Source organism: Schistocerca nitens, chromosome 5 (assembly GCF_023898315.1).
Source record: "Schistocerca nitens isolate TAMUIC-IGC-003100 chromosome 5, iqSchNite1.1, whole genome shotgun sequence".
Taxonomy (NCBI): Eukaryota; Metazoa; Arthropoda; class Insecta; order Orthoptera; family Acrididae; genus Schistocerca; species Schistocerca nitens.
In genome coordinates this window covers 517,739,134-517,755,113 of record NC_064618.1, presented here as the reverse complement: position 1 = coordinate 517,755,113, position 15,980 = coordinate 517,739,134, and the positions used below count along the sequence as shown (strand labels likewise).

Genomic DNA, 15,980 nt, shown 5'->3' with positions numbered 1-15,980 from the left:
TTTCTCTCTTAACAACATGTGGGCAGGGTGGGTTCTTCCTTGGCTCGGGTATGAGGTCGAATGAAACATCATTTTTACATAAGATAACTTTTATTGAAGATTTGTACAACTGTATCTTACGGGATGTTCTGGTTCGGAGAGCGGCAGCTGTGTCGTTTGTGAAGTCTTCTGCTGCGGCAGCGGCGGCGGCGGCGTCTGATTACGCGTAGGGGTGTGTATCTCGTGTCGCCGTCTCGCCCAGCTGACTGGAGACGCGCAGCGCGAGGTGGCCCGTTTAATTATTGCGAGCGAAATCGTGCATCGGATGATACCTTGGGTGTCGCGTCCCAGTGTTTCTCTTCTCTAAGCGGCCGCGTGTGTTCTGCGTCGACCAGCGGAGCGGCGCGGCGGGGGAAGGCCAGTGTGGCGGACTCGAACCACGGACTCCCGCTTGCCAGTCTTCGGCTGTCAGGTCTTCATCCCAGCTCACAGGTGACTACTGATGTGAGGCCGTCTCCTTCCCGTCCTCACGAGTCACCCGGGTATGTAAAAACCAGACTTCAAATACCTTTTAACTTCTGTCTTCTGGCGCCGCGGCTGCTGCTTGCTATTCCATTACAGCAGCGGACTTGGTGCGTCTGTGCATGATGCAGTCTCTTCTTGCATGACGGTCTTCAGCACCGAAACTGACTGAAAACTTCTTCGTCTTCTTCGTCTCTCCTCTCCGTCTCCGTCTGACTTCATCTGTCTGGCCCACTGCGTCTCGCGTATTTATTCACTTCAGTTTACTGGAGGTGAACGACTTCACGGTCATTGCCTCGTCTGTCACGTTGAAAAGCTTCTCGAAGAATCTTCTTAACGTCGGTCGTTGGCTCTTGGAATGTAGGTGAGGGCCTTTGATCACATGTGACGACTGAGAAACACGTGAGCCGGTCATTGCCTCTTCTGTCACGTTGAAAAGCTTCTCGAAGAATCTTCTTAACGTCGGTCATTGGCTCTTGGGATGTAGGCGAGGGCCTTTGATCACATGTGACGACTGAGAAACACGTGAGCCGGTCATTGCCTCTTCTGTCACGTTGAAAAGCTTCTCGAAGAATCTTCTTAACGTCGGTCATTGGCTCTTGGGATGTAGGCGAGGGCCTTTGATCACATGTGACGACTGAGAAACACGTGAGCCGGTCATTGCCTCTTCTGTCACGTTGAAAAGCTTCTCGAAGAATCTTCTTAACGTCGGTCATTGGCTCTTGGGATGATCACATACGACAACTGAGAAACATGTGAGCCGGTCGGGCGATGCCCTGACGGCTGAATCGACAGCGCCCGCTTATGTGGAACTTGCTGACTTCATGGTCATTGTCTCTTCTGTTCTGCTGTTTTGCCCGCTGAATGCCAATATGTAACTCTCTAAACTAAACCAAGTTTTTCATTTATATCCTAATTTCTAGTTCACTTTGATTTCACTGATTTATTTACTTAAGTACCACTCAACACCCCTATTTGATTTTGTATTTATAACCCTATATTCACCTGACCAAAAGTCTTGTTCCTCCTGCCAGCGAACTTCATTAATTCCCACTGTATCTAACTTTAACCTATCCATTTTCCTTTTTAAATTTTCTAACCTACCTGCCCGATTAAGGGATCTGACATTCCACGCTCCGATCCTTAGAACGCCGGTTTTCTTTCTCCTGATAACATCGTTCTCTTGAGTAGTCCCCGCCCGGAGATCCGAATGGGGGACTATTTTACCTCCGGAATATTTTACCCAAGAGGACGCCATCATCATTTAATAATACAGTAAAGCTGCATGCCCTCGGGAAAAGTTACAGCTGTAGTTTCCCCTTGCTCTCAGCCGTTCGCAGTACCAGAACAGCAAGGCAATTTTGGTTAATGTTACAAGGCCAGATCAGTCAATCATCCAGACTGTTGCCCTTGCAACTGCTGAAAAGACTGCTGCCCCTCTTCAGGAACCACATGTTTGTCTGGCCTCTCAACAGATACCCCTCCATTGTGGTTGCACCTACGGTACGGCTATCTGTATCGTTGGGGCACGCAAGCCTCCCCACCAACGGCAAGGTCCATGGTTCATGGGGGGGTGTATATTAATCATGTACATTAACAGAAAAGATGTACCTGATGGATAATCAATAAAAGCATACTGTTGGATTATGTATGTGAAGCAATGGTGCTTAAGGAATGTAATTCATCAGTGCTTCGTTTAATGCTGTGATGAGTTAATTTTCAATAAATTGTGTAATTAGTGAACTTTAAACAGTAATAATTCACAAACTATTTGTTGGATGGGTAGTCATATGACACACTTAATTTATTTTTTAGTGTCCGGAAACCAATCACAGTCTTTCAGCCCACTGTTTGGCCACGTCTGGGGATTCTTTCTTATTCAGTCACAAGAAAGAATCGAGGTTGCATCTGTAGGGGCAGTTTGGACTGGCCAGGAGGTGTTATATGCCTTGCACAGCACTGCAGTTGCACTTGTCATCATCCACATTACCATGACCCCACCTGACCATGTTTGTTTTCAATGTGGCCCCTTCTGTTCTTATGCGGTTCAGCATCCTCCATGTTTTCCATTTGTTGTGAAGCCAATGGGAACTACATATTCTGTTGGATAGTCAGGTGGTGGTTCATCAGTGGCCATGTTTAAGAACTTTTTATGGTATTTCAGTTGTCAAGGCTCTCACTCAGTGCCAAAGTGAGGATGTCGATCATCAAATGGTTTGTCTGAGCCTCACTGTGAATTTCGGAAGTTAAGACTTGCAAGACAAACAGCTCTGTAAAGCCTTGGTAGGGCTGTAGGTTTCATACACCATGTTGCTGCTTAACACGTCCTGTTGAGGCTTATGTTGACTTTCTTAGTATGTGTTGATCTGGTCCATATTGGGCACGCGTATTCAGCTACAAAGAAGCATAGTGCTTGTACGATGGTTCTCAGGATTGTAGGTTTTGCTCCACATTCGGCTGTTTATGAGTTACTACTAAACACTATTTCTGGAGGCCACCTTTTACACACTGAGGTCTGTACATAAGATATATCCAACGCCACACCCAGATAAAGTTGGTTTATCTGTGTGTTCCAGTGTGGTATTATTCTAGGAAACATTGAGCCTATTCAGGTGTGAAATTTCCTTTCCATAGGCATGATTGCTTTTTGCATAGTTCATGGTGTTCGTTCTGTATCTTGTCATTGGCATACTGTACAATATAGGTCATTCAACATTTCAATAACTCTGATTGAGTCACCTGGAATGGTGGCCATATGTAACTGGCACCAATTTAGTGTCCAGTCCTTAGTGAAATTGAGGGTAGCAAAGCAAAAGCTAAAATGCTTAACTCTGTTTTCAAATGTTCCTTTACAAAAGAAAACCCAGGATAATTGCCGCAGTTTAATCCCTGTACTACTGAAAAGATGAATAAAATAAGTGGTGTCAGTGGTGTTGTGAAACAGCTGAAATCGTTAAAATTTAACAAAGCTCCAGGCCCTGATGGAATCCCTGTTAGATTCTATAATGAATTTGCGGCTGAGTTAGCCCCTCTTCAATCTGTTATCTATCGTATATCCCCCAAACAAAAACCCGTGCCCAGTTCTTGGAAAAAGGCACATGTCACACCCATCTACAAAAAGGGTAGTAGAAGTGATCCATAAAACTACCATCCAAATATCCTTGACATCAATTTCTTATAGAATCTTGGAACATATTCTTAGCTCATACATAATGAGATATCTTGAACACAATGACCTCCTCGATGACAACCAGCACAGATTTCGAAAACATCGATCATGTGAAACCCAACTCACACTTTTCTCACATGACATACTGAAAGCTTTGGATCAAGGCAACCAGGTAGATGCAGTGTTTCATGATTCCCAGAAAGCATTTGACTTAGTACCACACCTACGCTTATTGTCAAAAGTACGATTATATGGAATATCAAGTGAGAGTTATGACTGGATTGAGGATTTTTTGTAGGGAGGACACAATATGTTATGTTGGACGGAGAGTCATCATCAGATGTAGAAAGAACTTTGGATGTGCTGCAGGGAAGTGTGTTGGGACTCTTGCTGTTCATGTTGTATATTAATGACTTTGCAGACGATGTTAATAGTAATAGCAGACTTTTTGCAGATGATGCAGTTACCTATAATGAAGTTCTATCTGAGAGAAGCTGCATAAATATTCAGTTAGTCCTTGATTGGATTTCAACGTGGTGCAGAGACCGGATACTTGCTCTAAATGTTCGAAAATGTAAAATTTTGCACTTCACAAAATAGAGGAAAAAAAAAATAGTATCCTACGACTACATCTAGTTGACCACCCTCATGAATGGCTATCACTGTGGCTACAGCCAGGTTTGAAGGAACAATGACTGAATGGGCTGCTGAGTACAATCCACAACCCATTCTGTCATTCCCCCACTATAGGCATTGCAGACATATTAACTTTTTTGAAACAACGTGGTTTCTTACTTTAATCAATGACTTTTTGGTGACTACCAGTAGCAATAGCACAAGGTAAAGCAGTACTACAAGTATGATCCTTGCTTATTTTAGGACGAAGTGCTGCCAATTCACAGTGTGAAGCAAGAGTTTCTCTTGGCAAACCTTTGTAATTGAGGGCACTTTCATCAGCATTGTAAACGTTTTTGAGTGCATAATCTTCCCTCAGTATGTTCCTTAGTTTGATTTTTAATGAATCGTCTGCTGAAGAATCAACAGGCACTTTTTCTCCTTGTATTTGGAGTTTACAGATGACATGTCTTGATCTAAAGCATTTTAATCAGCCTGTGCTTGCTTTAAAATTTGATATTCTTCCAAGAGTTTTGTTAGATTGAATTGCCATTTAACATTTATTTATTTATTTATTTTTTCAATTGGGAACAAAGATATATTCTCTTTGTGATCTTTTTTGTGTAAACCACTTGTAAACAGCATCATCTAGGTCCATGTTCATGATGTGCTTCGTAGTTTTACGACTTGTCAATCCATTAGTAAAATATATAAAATTTGTGATGCTCCTCTTTTGCTTTTTATATCTGTAATTTTTGTGTTACCAATCTTATACTCGTTAGATTACTTGGATGCAGATTCACCTTCCTCTAACCTTTTATTTATGTTGTATTTTTCTATCTCATGTTTACATTTAGGAATTTTGTGTCACAAGTTGAAACAAGTGATTGTAACAGAGCACAAAATGATTACTATTGTCGGCAATGTGGCATTGGCATTGGTGTGTGTGTGTGTGTGTGTGTGTGAGGCGGGGGGGGGGGGGCATTCATTTGATTGACCAACATTCATATAATGCTGCTCTACTGGGCCTGACCTGACCCGCAATCCCCCCCCCCCCCCCCTCCTCTCTCTCTCTCTCTCTCTCTCTCTCTCTCTCTCTCTCACACACACACACACACACACACACACACACACACACAGTTTTAATGAATAAGGTGGCGAAGTAGTTTACACACTACTGCCAGTCCGATGAAACATGTCACTTTAACTTGAAGCTCATGTGTAGTTGGTTTTACTGCAATTGCGAGGTCGCTATAGTTGGCACCGCAGGATGTTCTGCAAATGTAGGTTACAATTGCCATGTATATAAGCAGTTGCATAATAATGTATACATAGCAGTGTATAAAAACTTCATATAATAATGTAAACGAAAACACACTATCAACATTCATAGAATGAAATAAAGAAATGAGTGCATACTATGATACAGAATGAAAGTGTTAATTCTTTATACGTTGACATGCACCAACTTAGAGTGTCAGTGGTCCAATTCCATCAAATTCTCCTAATCACTATCATTAAAATTGGTGCCAAAACCATCATTTTCATCAACAGACATCCTCATTTATAATTCTATCTATAGTCTGTGCTTCTCTAATAAGCTTACCAATGTTGTCTACTTTCTTCCTCCATGAGCCAACGTCTACACTAGCAAGATCTTCATGCAATGCCTTTCCATTTCTGTTATAGTAAAAGATTTATTATTTTGAATGCAAGTCTCAATGTCACTCTGAGTCAGTTCAGTTTTGTTGAAATGGCAGTGATAAAGTGGTAGTCTAATTACCATATGACGCTGTTCTCTAGCAACTTCATCTATAGACACAAGTGCTTACTTTGTTTCACAAGTTCATGTAGCAGCAGTTTTGTTAGACTCATGTCACAGCAATGTCTCTCACCACAACCACTGCACAATAGTTTCTTCGGAGTCAGTAGGTGTTGGACTTTTGTCTAATATCACTGAATGATAAGGTGCATTATCCATTACAAACACCGTCGGAATTCTAAACTGAAGCACCAAATATTTGAACCACTGCAGAAGTTGTGGATGGTCCAGATCCTTACAGTAGTCACAGGTTTTTCTTGATTGAAAAACTAAAAGTTCTTCGTGCCCAAAACCATTTGAAGAACCTGTGTGGTCTACAATGAATCTGGCTCCTCTTTCCGATGATTGACAACTGCTCCTATTCAGAGTATCATCTGTTTAGCATTTATCAACTGCTTCTCCAACATTTACCCAGGTTTCATTTAATCATATAATTGAATGGCTATCCTTTCCTAAGAAGATACTAGGAGCCACAACTGCATTAGCTTTTTAGAGCATAAGACCATATTCTTTTTAATATAATTTAAAGTGCTGTTTTCCCTACTGAAGAACGTTCAAAGTCTTTTAAAGAAATCAGGAACTTTGCTATTGTGGGGTATTCTTTCCTACTATAATATCCATAAATGTGCTGAAAAACTGCATCAGTTTGGAATGACTCTCGATCTGTAACTGGGCAAGGCTGCTTATTTTTCTTTCCAAGGGTACTTAAAAATACTATGTTTTGTTCCAAATGATTTACTTCAGTATCTTACAAGTCTTGAAGTAGCACTTCTTTCCTTATTACAGTTCTTTCTTCATTGTGTTATGAACTGAATGGCCCTTGCACATACATTTTGGTAAATTGACTTGGTTTGCAACTTTCCTCATACTTAAAACCTGGTACAACAATAACAACTATTAGTGTATTCACCACAGTGTACAATCTCATGGACTATAGCATTTTGCCTACAGCACACAAATCTGCAAATAATAGTTAATTAAAAGTACAATGAGATCTGACACTGATAGGAAATTTGTTACTTATTCACATACTTAGCATTAGATTTGCATTGAATAAAGCAAACCAAACGAAGCTAGAACTGGCACAAATGGGCTGTCAAAATTTTGTCTGAATAATTACTGTTCACTTACCTTGATTGTTTTAAGTACTTCAGATTTAGAATAACAGGTCCTATGTCTTCATTACATTCAGAGATGATTGTTTCCTACCATCAGTCATTTTCATTACTAGTAATACATTAACAGTTGTTTGCTTTTGTTTATATTAATAAGCCTTAGCATTTTGTCATTTACACAATTTGTCACTAAACACATCCATGTAAATCTTTCTCGTTGTGGATAAACGAAGTTTTTAACAAACTATTCTAATCATGTTCTTGAATAATATGTCTACTGCACTTAAGATATCTCCTCTTCATTTCTGGTTATATATACTGAATGTAATAAAGTAAAGACAAGACGTTATAATGGAGATGTCACAAACTGTACGAAATTCTAGGTAATGGTCTTGGTAGTTAACATCTGTGTGAAGAAGTATTTGATGTGCTGCCCCTTTCCAGTTATTTTTGTTTATAGTATTATTTTATTCCCTACAGCACCTTGTTGATGAAGTGGTGGAGAAGTGCGACATGCAACTGAAGACACAAGTGGTTGCTGCAGCAGCTTTATATGAACACCGTTTACACCACGGCAATAAAGCTATTATGCATTTAGAAGCATTTGTTGCAAAGTTTATGAGTATCTACAAAAAGTTCATGGAGGATATGATGCATGATATGTTTTGAGAAACAATAAACCACCTCTCTCCCCCTCTCACTATCCTTTCTCACCGTCTCTCTCATGTGTGTGTGTGTGTGTGTGTGTGTGTGTGTGTGTGTGTGTGTGTGTGTGTGTGTGTGTGTGAGAGAGAGAGAGAGAGGGGGGGGGGGGAAGTATGAAGGTACTCATTGATGGAAAAGAATAACTTATTTTTAGAAATCTTATTTAAAGTTTTCTTTGGACTTGTATTTTCCACTGGAATATGCTTGTTTAATTCTGCACATGTAAATAATAAATCAGTACTCTGAAAACAGTTTTGCATTTTATTATTTCTTAGTACTGTACCTTTGATTTGGATATTATTTGTGGAGTACAACAATTGAAATAAGATAGACTGCTACTAACCACACAGAGGAGGCACTGAGAGCAGCAGACAGGCATATGTGCTTACATTGTGCCTGTCTGCTGTGTTTGGTGAGTAGCAATCCATCCAGTATCATTTGTTATGTAAATAAAAAATCTATTCATCAAGCAGCAGCAGGAGAACAGAGATATATGTAAAGTTTTGTGTTTGCAAACTTATAGAGCCTTTTTCTGCCAGAAGGGGAAGGAAGAGGAGTGAAGGAAAAGGACTGGAGAAGTTTAGGAAAAGGGGTAGAATTTGGAAAAGTCACCCAGAACCCTGAGTTGGGGGAGATTTATTGGATGTGATGGCCTGTCGTCCATATCTGTCACTACCGAGCGAGGTGGCGCAGTGGTTAGCACACTGGACTCGCATTCGGGACGATGACGGTTCAATCCCGTCTCCGGCCATCCTGATTTAGGTTTTCCGTGATTTCCCTAAATCGTTTCAGGCAAATGCCGGGATGGTTCCTTTGAAAGGGCACGACCGATTTCCTTCCCAATCCTTCCCTAACCCGAGCTTGCGCTCCGTCTCTAATGACCTCGATGTCGACGGGACGTTAAACACTAACCACCACCACCACCATATCTGTCACTGGAGTTGGTCTTACCCGTCCATTATGTCCATATGTTAGCAAATGAATCTGCAAAGAAAAAGGTAGGTCCTCCTTGAATTCTTTATCATATCTGGCTAAGGACCCTGACTGATTAACAGCACTCGAGATTCAGGCAAATGAGAGTTTTCAGAATACTTCCTTTGTGAATGAATTATGAATTACACTGTTCTAATATTGTTGAAGACAACAACAATGATAAGCTGATTTGTATTAAGCACTGTTGTAAAATCTTGTTAAATGCTTAATACTAGATTACAACAGCCATATATGTATATTGCACATTGTGCTTACAGAGAAGGTTGTTCAAAGACCAATAATTCAAGCATTTTGAAGCATTCAGAATCAAAAGTTGCTACATCACTGCTTGAAATTTGTATTATGGGAGAGCTAATCAAACATCTGAAAAGTAATTTGAAATACCAAAATATCAATACAAATGAGTGAAATTTTTTTAGTGGGTCAGTTTGGAGGTACACAATATTGTATTGAACAATTCTCACCTTTTTAACATGGGTTGCTGCAGTTGCCATACGATGCCAGAGATAGCCATACACCGAACATAACTGTCTTCCCTCTTGGTAGTACCACATGGCCGTCTGGAGCACCATCTTCTTGTGAGTATACATTCTCATGACCACTGCTGCCAGCATACATGTACAGTGGCTACATTCCTGCCAACTCTCTCTGCAGTATTGCAGAAGGAATGTTCAGCTACTTGTAGCCCTATTATGTGACCTCAATCAAATTCAGTGAAGTGTTCATAATGGTGCCTGTTTTGATTTTTTAATATCCCCACCAGCGGATATCATGATGCAGACAAATTAGCTGGCTCGGGATTGCAGCAGAATAGCGTGGAAAACTGCCATGGAGGACGCACGGGACACTTAATGTGGGCAGACTCACTGATGGGGGAGTTATCTGTTGGTTGCGTAAGCGCGGGCAGTGCAGTGCATACTCTTGAGTTCAGCTACCACGGACCTTGCCAAGCGCATTGTGCTGAGTCCACAGCTGTCCATGCTAGCCACATGCTGAGTTTATCTTCGTGGATGTCTCTATGAGGTTTCAGACATTCTGCTTCCTGTAAATTGACTTGCATGGCAAGTTCTCATTTTCCTCTCCTGGGGTTCTGTTCCCCAATTATCACCAAGTCACCGGTGGCCCACTAAATACTGCACCGACAGTGTGATGTAGAGGCATTGACTCACCTGTGCAGATAATAAAGTGGGGAAGAAGGACATTCTTATACATACGAGACACCTGCTTTTGCTTCCCTTTTCCTAGTGTTTATTTTGGCCACCATTGACCTGACATTTCTACAGTGCTGGCAGGAACAGTTGTACCTATAAAAGGAACAGCAGGAGCAGATGCAGACACAGATGATCATCATGATCAGAATGCAGTATTGCTTTGCTCCCTCACCCAACTGGCAGCAGACCGGGATTATGTAGTGCAGTTTCATTCTCCATCCTGACACTATTTGCTGGTTTTGAAGAGTCTATGGACAGGTGGGAGAATCACCTGAGCTGGTTCTTACTGCAGTGCCAGGTAAGGTAAATTGTTGAGCCAGCTCACTTGTGTGTAGTTGTCCAAAATTTGAAACTTTTCAGTGAGCCCAAGAAACACACTTTTGATGAGCTTTTTTGGTTACTGGGACAGTATTTGAAACCTCAAATCCATGTGGTGGCGGTACAGTTGAAGTTTAACCAGCATCACAAGTGCCCTGGCCAGTTGTATAGGGTCTGGATCACCGATTTGTGGGATCTCGCATAAGTGTTGTTTTGAGTGTCGCAAATGTGCTACCTATTATGGAGACTCGCTAATTTGGGGCATGATTGTCCTGTTAGTGCCTGATCCCGAAATTCAGACTAGGAAATTGATCTTGTCCAACCTTCTTTAGCCATTGTTACTCAGATTGAGGACTCACGTGAGCTGACGCCAGCAGCAAGGAGCATGGCTCAATTAGTTGTGCATGGTAAACAGCCCCTGGTGGCCCATGAGGTAACACAGGCAGCCTCACCTCCTGCTGTGTGTTGACACCATTGACGATTCCGGTGCGAGGGTGTCAGGGCACTGCTTGTCTTTGCACGTGCCAAGCTCAGTGGGTTCATGTCAGTCACAGCATCTTAATTCCCGCTCATGTTGCATTTTGGATCATTGTAGTTCTGCTCATTGGACCAGCCAGTAGTCCTGTCCCAATTGTAATTTGTTGCATGTTCACTGTGATTGCCGCACGTGGAGACCATGTATGATAGGGCATATGGCAAATGTTCATGACTGTTGGCGAATTGCCAGTCAGTCGGAGACCCATATGGTTTCACTAGGTGCTGGATCTGTCTGATGCCCTGCACTTATTGCCCCAGCGTATTTTGCTGATGTTGGTAGTAGGTGGGCAACTAGTTGTATTTCTAATTGACACTGGAGCATTAGCCAGCCTCATTAATTTAGATATATACAGCCTCTTGGAGTGCCTAAAGTTGCAATGGCTGCTCCATCATGTTGCGACTTACAGTAAACACTGCACTCCTTTGCAGAGGCAAGTCTCCGTCTCCATGCATTATGGGAATGTGGATTGGTAACTTGCATTGTTAATGGTCAATGCTCTTTTGGCGCAGAATACTTTTGGGCTGGACACTATTTCCGTTTTTGGCTTCCAAGTTGTTGTTGAACTGCATTTAGTGTCTCAGTTCATTCCTTTTCATGATTTGTACCCCGCACTGAGGTAATAGAGGCCCACGTCTGAAAATACTTTGGGCCAAATAGAAAATGTCGAGGCACATATTTCTTATCGGTGGTACCTAAAATATGTCGGCCTGCCCCATTCCTTTCACCACGTGGGACAATGTAAAGGCCAAGTTACAGCATTGGCTGAATCAATGCATTGTTTCTCCTGTTCTGTCCGAGTCAATTGGCTACCCCTTCGGTGTTGATTTAAAAGCGTGATGGCTCTTTGTGCATTTGCGGCGATTTTAGACTGACGGTCATCGCATGAAGTGTCACAGATTCCTTATTTGGCCCTCATTCTAAGCTGCCTGATAGGACTATCCACTGACTGCAGAGATGGGCCATCTTTCTCAGTAAATGTTGATACAACATTCGTTACCATTCCACCATCCAGCAAGCCGATGCTGATGCACTACTGTGGCTACCAGTGGCAGGAGGCACTCATGTTCACATTGGATGATGCCTTGCAGGAAACCCTATTGGATTTTACAGTGAATGAGAGTATGCCACTGCCATGGCTGCTGACCCTTTTTCCTGGAAAATCATTTCAGCAGTCCACATGGGTTGGCCGGAGCTCGTCTCTTTGGGTGTGGATCCAGTGTGGCATAAACTTTTTCTCCTCTGTGATTGACTCAATATTGTCCAGGAGATCCTCAAGCTTGCCACAGATTAGCAATGTTGTGTACTCCAGTTGCAACATGCATCATATTGGGATATGACTCATATGAAGGCATCGGCACAGTGTCACGACTACAAACTGGCAATCAATTATGACATCAGACATCTGGTGCGGACTTGTGGAGCTTGTGCACAGAACCATCCTGCACTGCTGCACCCATTTTCCCTTGGCAAGTCTCAGAGCAACCTTGGGACAGGATGCACATCAATTTCACCAGTCCATTTTTGGGCAGCACTTGGTTGTTGGTAGTCAACATATTGTCCAGTTTCCCATTCATAACCAAGCTGTTCTCCACATCGTTGGCCACAACTGTTAGCGTGTTGTCATTATCTTTGCCGTTGAGGGATCTCCCAGGATGGTTGTGTCCGATAACAGTAGGCAGTTTGTGTCAGGGGAATTCGAAGATCTTTGCTTTTTCACTGGATCTGCAGGATCTTCTGGATTTTTTGTACCCTGCATCACATGCCATGGACCACCATGGCTTCCTTCTGGAGCTGATATTTGGGCTTGGTTCTTCAACCAGTGGCAGGGATAGCTGCCATGTGTTGTGGTGGGCCACAAAGGTTGGTAGATGTTGGTGGGGAGCAGCTGACCCACTATGCCAATCAATAGCAAACAATGAAGTGTCAGAATTATGAAGGATGGGGAAAGGAAAGGTTTTAGAATATGTCTCTTCTCTCATTTAGATTATGACACTTTTCTTTACATTAAGGATGGGAGATTAATTGCAGTTAATTGATTAAGGGTAATTGTTCTGGAAATCGATTATGGACGTGCCAGTGTTTCTTTCATATCAGCTAGTTTTACATAATCGATTATCCTTCTGATTAATTATACAATTTTTTCCTTTGTAGTTTTAAAGCCAGTAGTGTGTTGACTTGCTATATTTGTCAGTGCTTACGATGAGTTTCGGGGATCCCAAACATTTGGTAAATCAGAGGGCAAAAGTCTTATGCTCATTCAGCAGTGCTCCAAAAGATGGAACTCGACATTTTTAATGCTTGAACGTTTCATTTCTGTCAGATGTAGTGAGCACCGTTTCGTTCAGTATCCTTGAGGTCGAAACATGCTCTATGGCTATGAAATTTTCAGTTATAAAAGAAGTCATAACACTTTCCTGCCCTTAGGCTATACCAAGCAACCGAAGAAATCAGTGGTGAAAATAACGTTAACAGGAAACAAAGTAATATCGGTACCGTCTGTTTATTTGTTGTCAATGAAGTTAATTGAAGACATTTCGACACTGGACTGTAAATGACTGGAGTCCGGAGACATCATCGTATAAATACGGGATTCTAAACTACCAAGCAAACAGATAGATGTCGCTACGGTCACGCTACTGTGATCCTTGCAGTTGTACGCAGTCTTGCCAATTGGAGGGTAATTACCCAATTTTAGGGTAAAACCTTTGTTGGTGGGTATTTTAGTGGGTAATATGCAATTTTTTTTTTTTTGGGGGGGGGGGTATTTTATGGGTAATTTGATAATTTTCACACCAAACTTTTTTGTTTATATTCAAATAGTTCAATAACTTTTAAAAAATGTCAGTACAGACCATGTATGAGAATATCAGAATTTTGACATGTTATAGTGGGCAATGAGCCCGGTAATTCCCTGGTTTCTCTGGTCTTTCTTCCGCTCTTTGTTTGAACTGTATGTGCTGCAACTCATAAGCCTACTAGTCAGCTTGTTGTTCTTATGATAGCAAATAGCAGTGTCTCGCAGTTTGAATGGACTACTAGACTGAATGTTCTGGTGTGGGTTATATTTGTGGTCAGTAATAGTAGTTATTAAACTAAAGTACTTTTATTTCACTAAGTGGTTGCGTAAAGTAAATATTAGTGCGAGATCTGTAGACAATCAGCATGTCCCTCCTGGATTTCCTGTCTCACACAATTTACACAAACTCCCAATTTACAAAGTGCGTGCTACCTCTGCCACAACATCGCGTTCTTTGACAATCGGAGGGATGGACATAATTTGGTATACTGCAAGGAATGTAATAGCGTTTTAACAGCGAATAAATCTGAAATTTTGTGGCACACAAAGTCTTACAAACATTTTAATCAAATGAAAACTGTTACATCTACTTCTAATACATCTTCAACGTTACACAGCAATGTCGACGATGTAAATAGGCCAGAAATAACATTAACATCATTTGTTGCTGCCAATAATTTACCATCAGCACTTTTGATACCGTACATAGATTCCTCTGTGTAAGAACGTCTATTCTGATACAACAATCGCTCGGAAGTTTGCTTGAAAGCGAGCGTCCTTACATGATAAACTGAGGCATCCAGGTACGTTTCTTTCACTGATCATGGATGAAACTAGTCATGTAACTGTTACTAATCAATGTGCTTTAACAGTTGTGCATATTGATAGGGATCCAGGTCAGATTAAAACTAGTTTCTTTGATATGTTTGAAGTTTCATCGGAAAGTGCTACACTCTGTCCATCTTGAGAATAAACCTGATGTAAACAAACGTGATGATTGGTCAGAAGCCGTAACACACGTACACTGTAGAGTTGTGGCGATTCGTGAATGAGTCGTTCATTTGAACGACTCTAAATAAAGAATCGTAAGAATCGAATCGTGATACGGACGAATCGTCGTTCAAAAGAATCGTAAGAACGATTGCGTGTTTCCAAGTCGTGACGATTCCAAGTTCCAACGATCATCGATTCTTAGTACGCTATGCTTCGAAGGCAACTTCCGATCATGCCGAATAATTACGACCGCCAGACGCTTCTGCCACTACTATTTATGTGAGAAGACGACATACTTCTGAAGTGTAGGATACAAACGTATACAGCGACATTACTTCACTGCTAATTTGCTAATTCTGTTAGTTCCACCAGTGCTGTCACTAAATGGCTGTCGCACTAGACCAATATTACAGAGCCTATATAGAGAGAATGTAGGCTCTCTAACCAATAACTTTCTTGGCGGATTGCCGTGTAATACCGTCTTTAAACAAAACCTTTTTAATTAATAATTTCAAGTTTGAGTTTTCGAATGTTTTCGTGTTCAGATTCATATTAAATTTTAGTGAAGAAATGTCGCTGTATACGATTGAATCCTATTGTTTAGAAGTATGTCGTCTTCTCACGTAAATAGTAGTGACAGCGGCAAGTTCTCAGACAAATTAAAAGCAAAATACCTATGCTTTGTATTTAGAAGAAATGACAGTTGAGCTAAATTTGCTGTGTGGGAGGGCTGTCAGCTGCGTTATGAATTACAAGGGTGATGTGGACTTGGAAAGACATCTTAGCACAGAAAAACATAGGATGATATGAGCCAAACCACGTCTGCCTCACTGCTAGACTTTGTTACTATAAAACAGACGTCTGCAGTTAGATACGTTCAAGCCACACAACCAAACTGGCATACCACGTAATTTTGCACCACCTTTCGCACAAATCGACTCCTCTTTCCTGGTATACTGAAATAAAACAATAGATGCAATCAAATCAAACGTGACCTTTCATAAATTAAGGCATTACACGTATAAATCGAGAATCACATTTGTAACGTCATATGCATGTTTATTCATAAATAAACTATTTCTGGCATATCTTAAGGTGCGTTTACACTGCGATTTGTATCGGCACATGTATGAGATACATGTATATGCGACTTTGCGACATGTATCGCGACTTGTATGAGTTGACAAGTATCAATTTCATACA

The 15,980-nt window shown here is 41.3% G+C and overlaps 1 protein-coding gene across 1 annotated transcript in view; it reads left to right on the top strand.

Moving 5' to 3' along the window:
* The window catches only part of LOC126259383 (replication factor C subunit 3), a 90,676-nt gene extending 82,498 nt beyond the window's left edge, over positions 1-8,178 (top strand). The window contains exon 7 of the mRNA XM_049956133.1: positions 7,703-8,178. Within this exon, the coding sequence (XP_049812090.1) occupies positions 7,703-7,891 (189 nt within the window). The 3' untranslated portion in view covers positions 7,892-8,178. The remainder of the gene's footprint in view (positions 1-7,702) is intronic.
* The last annotated feature ends 7,802 nt before the right edge of the window (positions 8,179-15,980 follow it).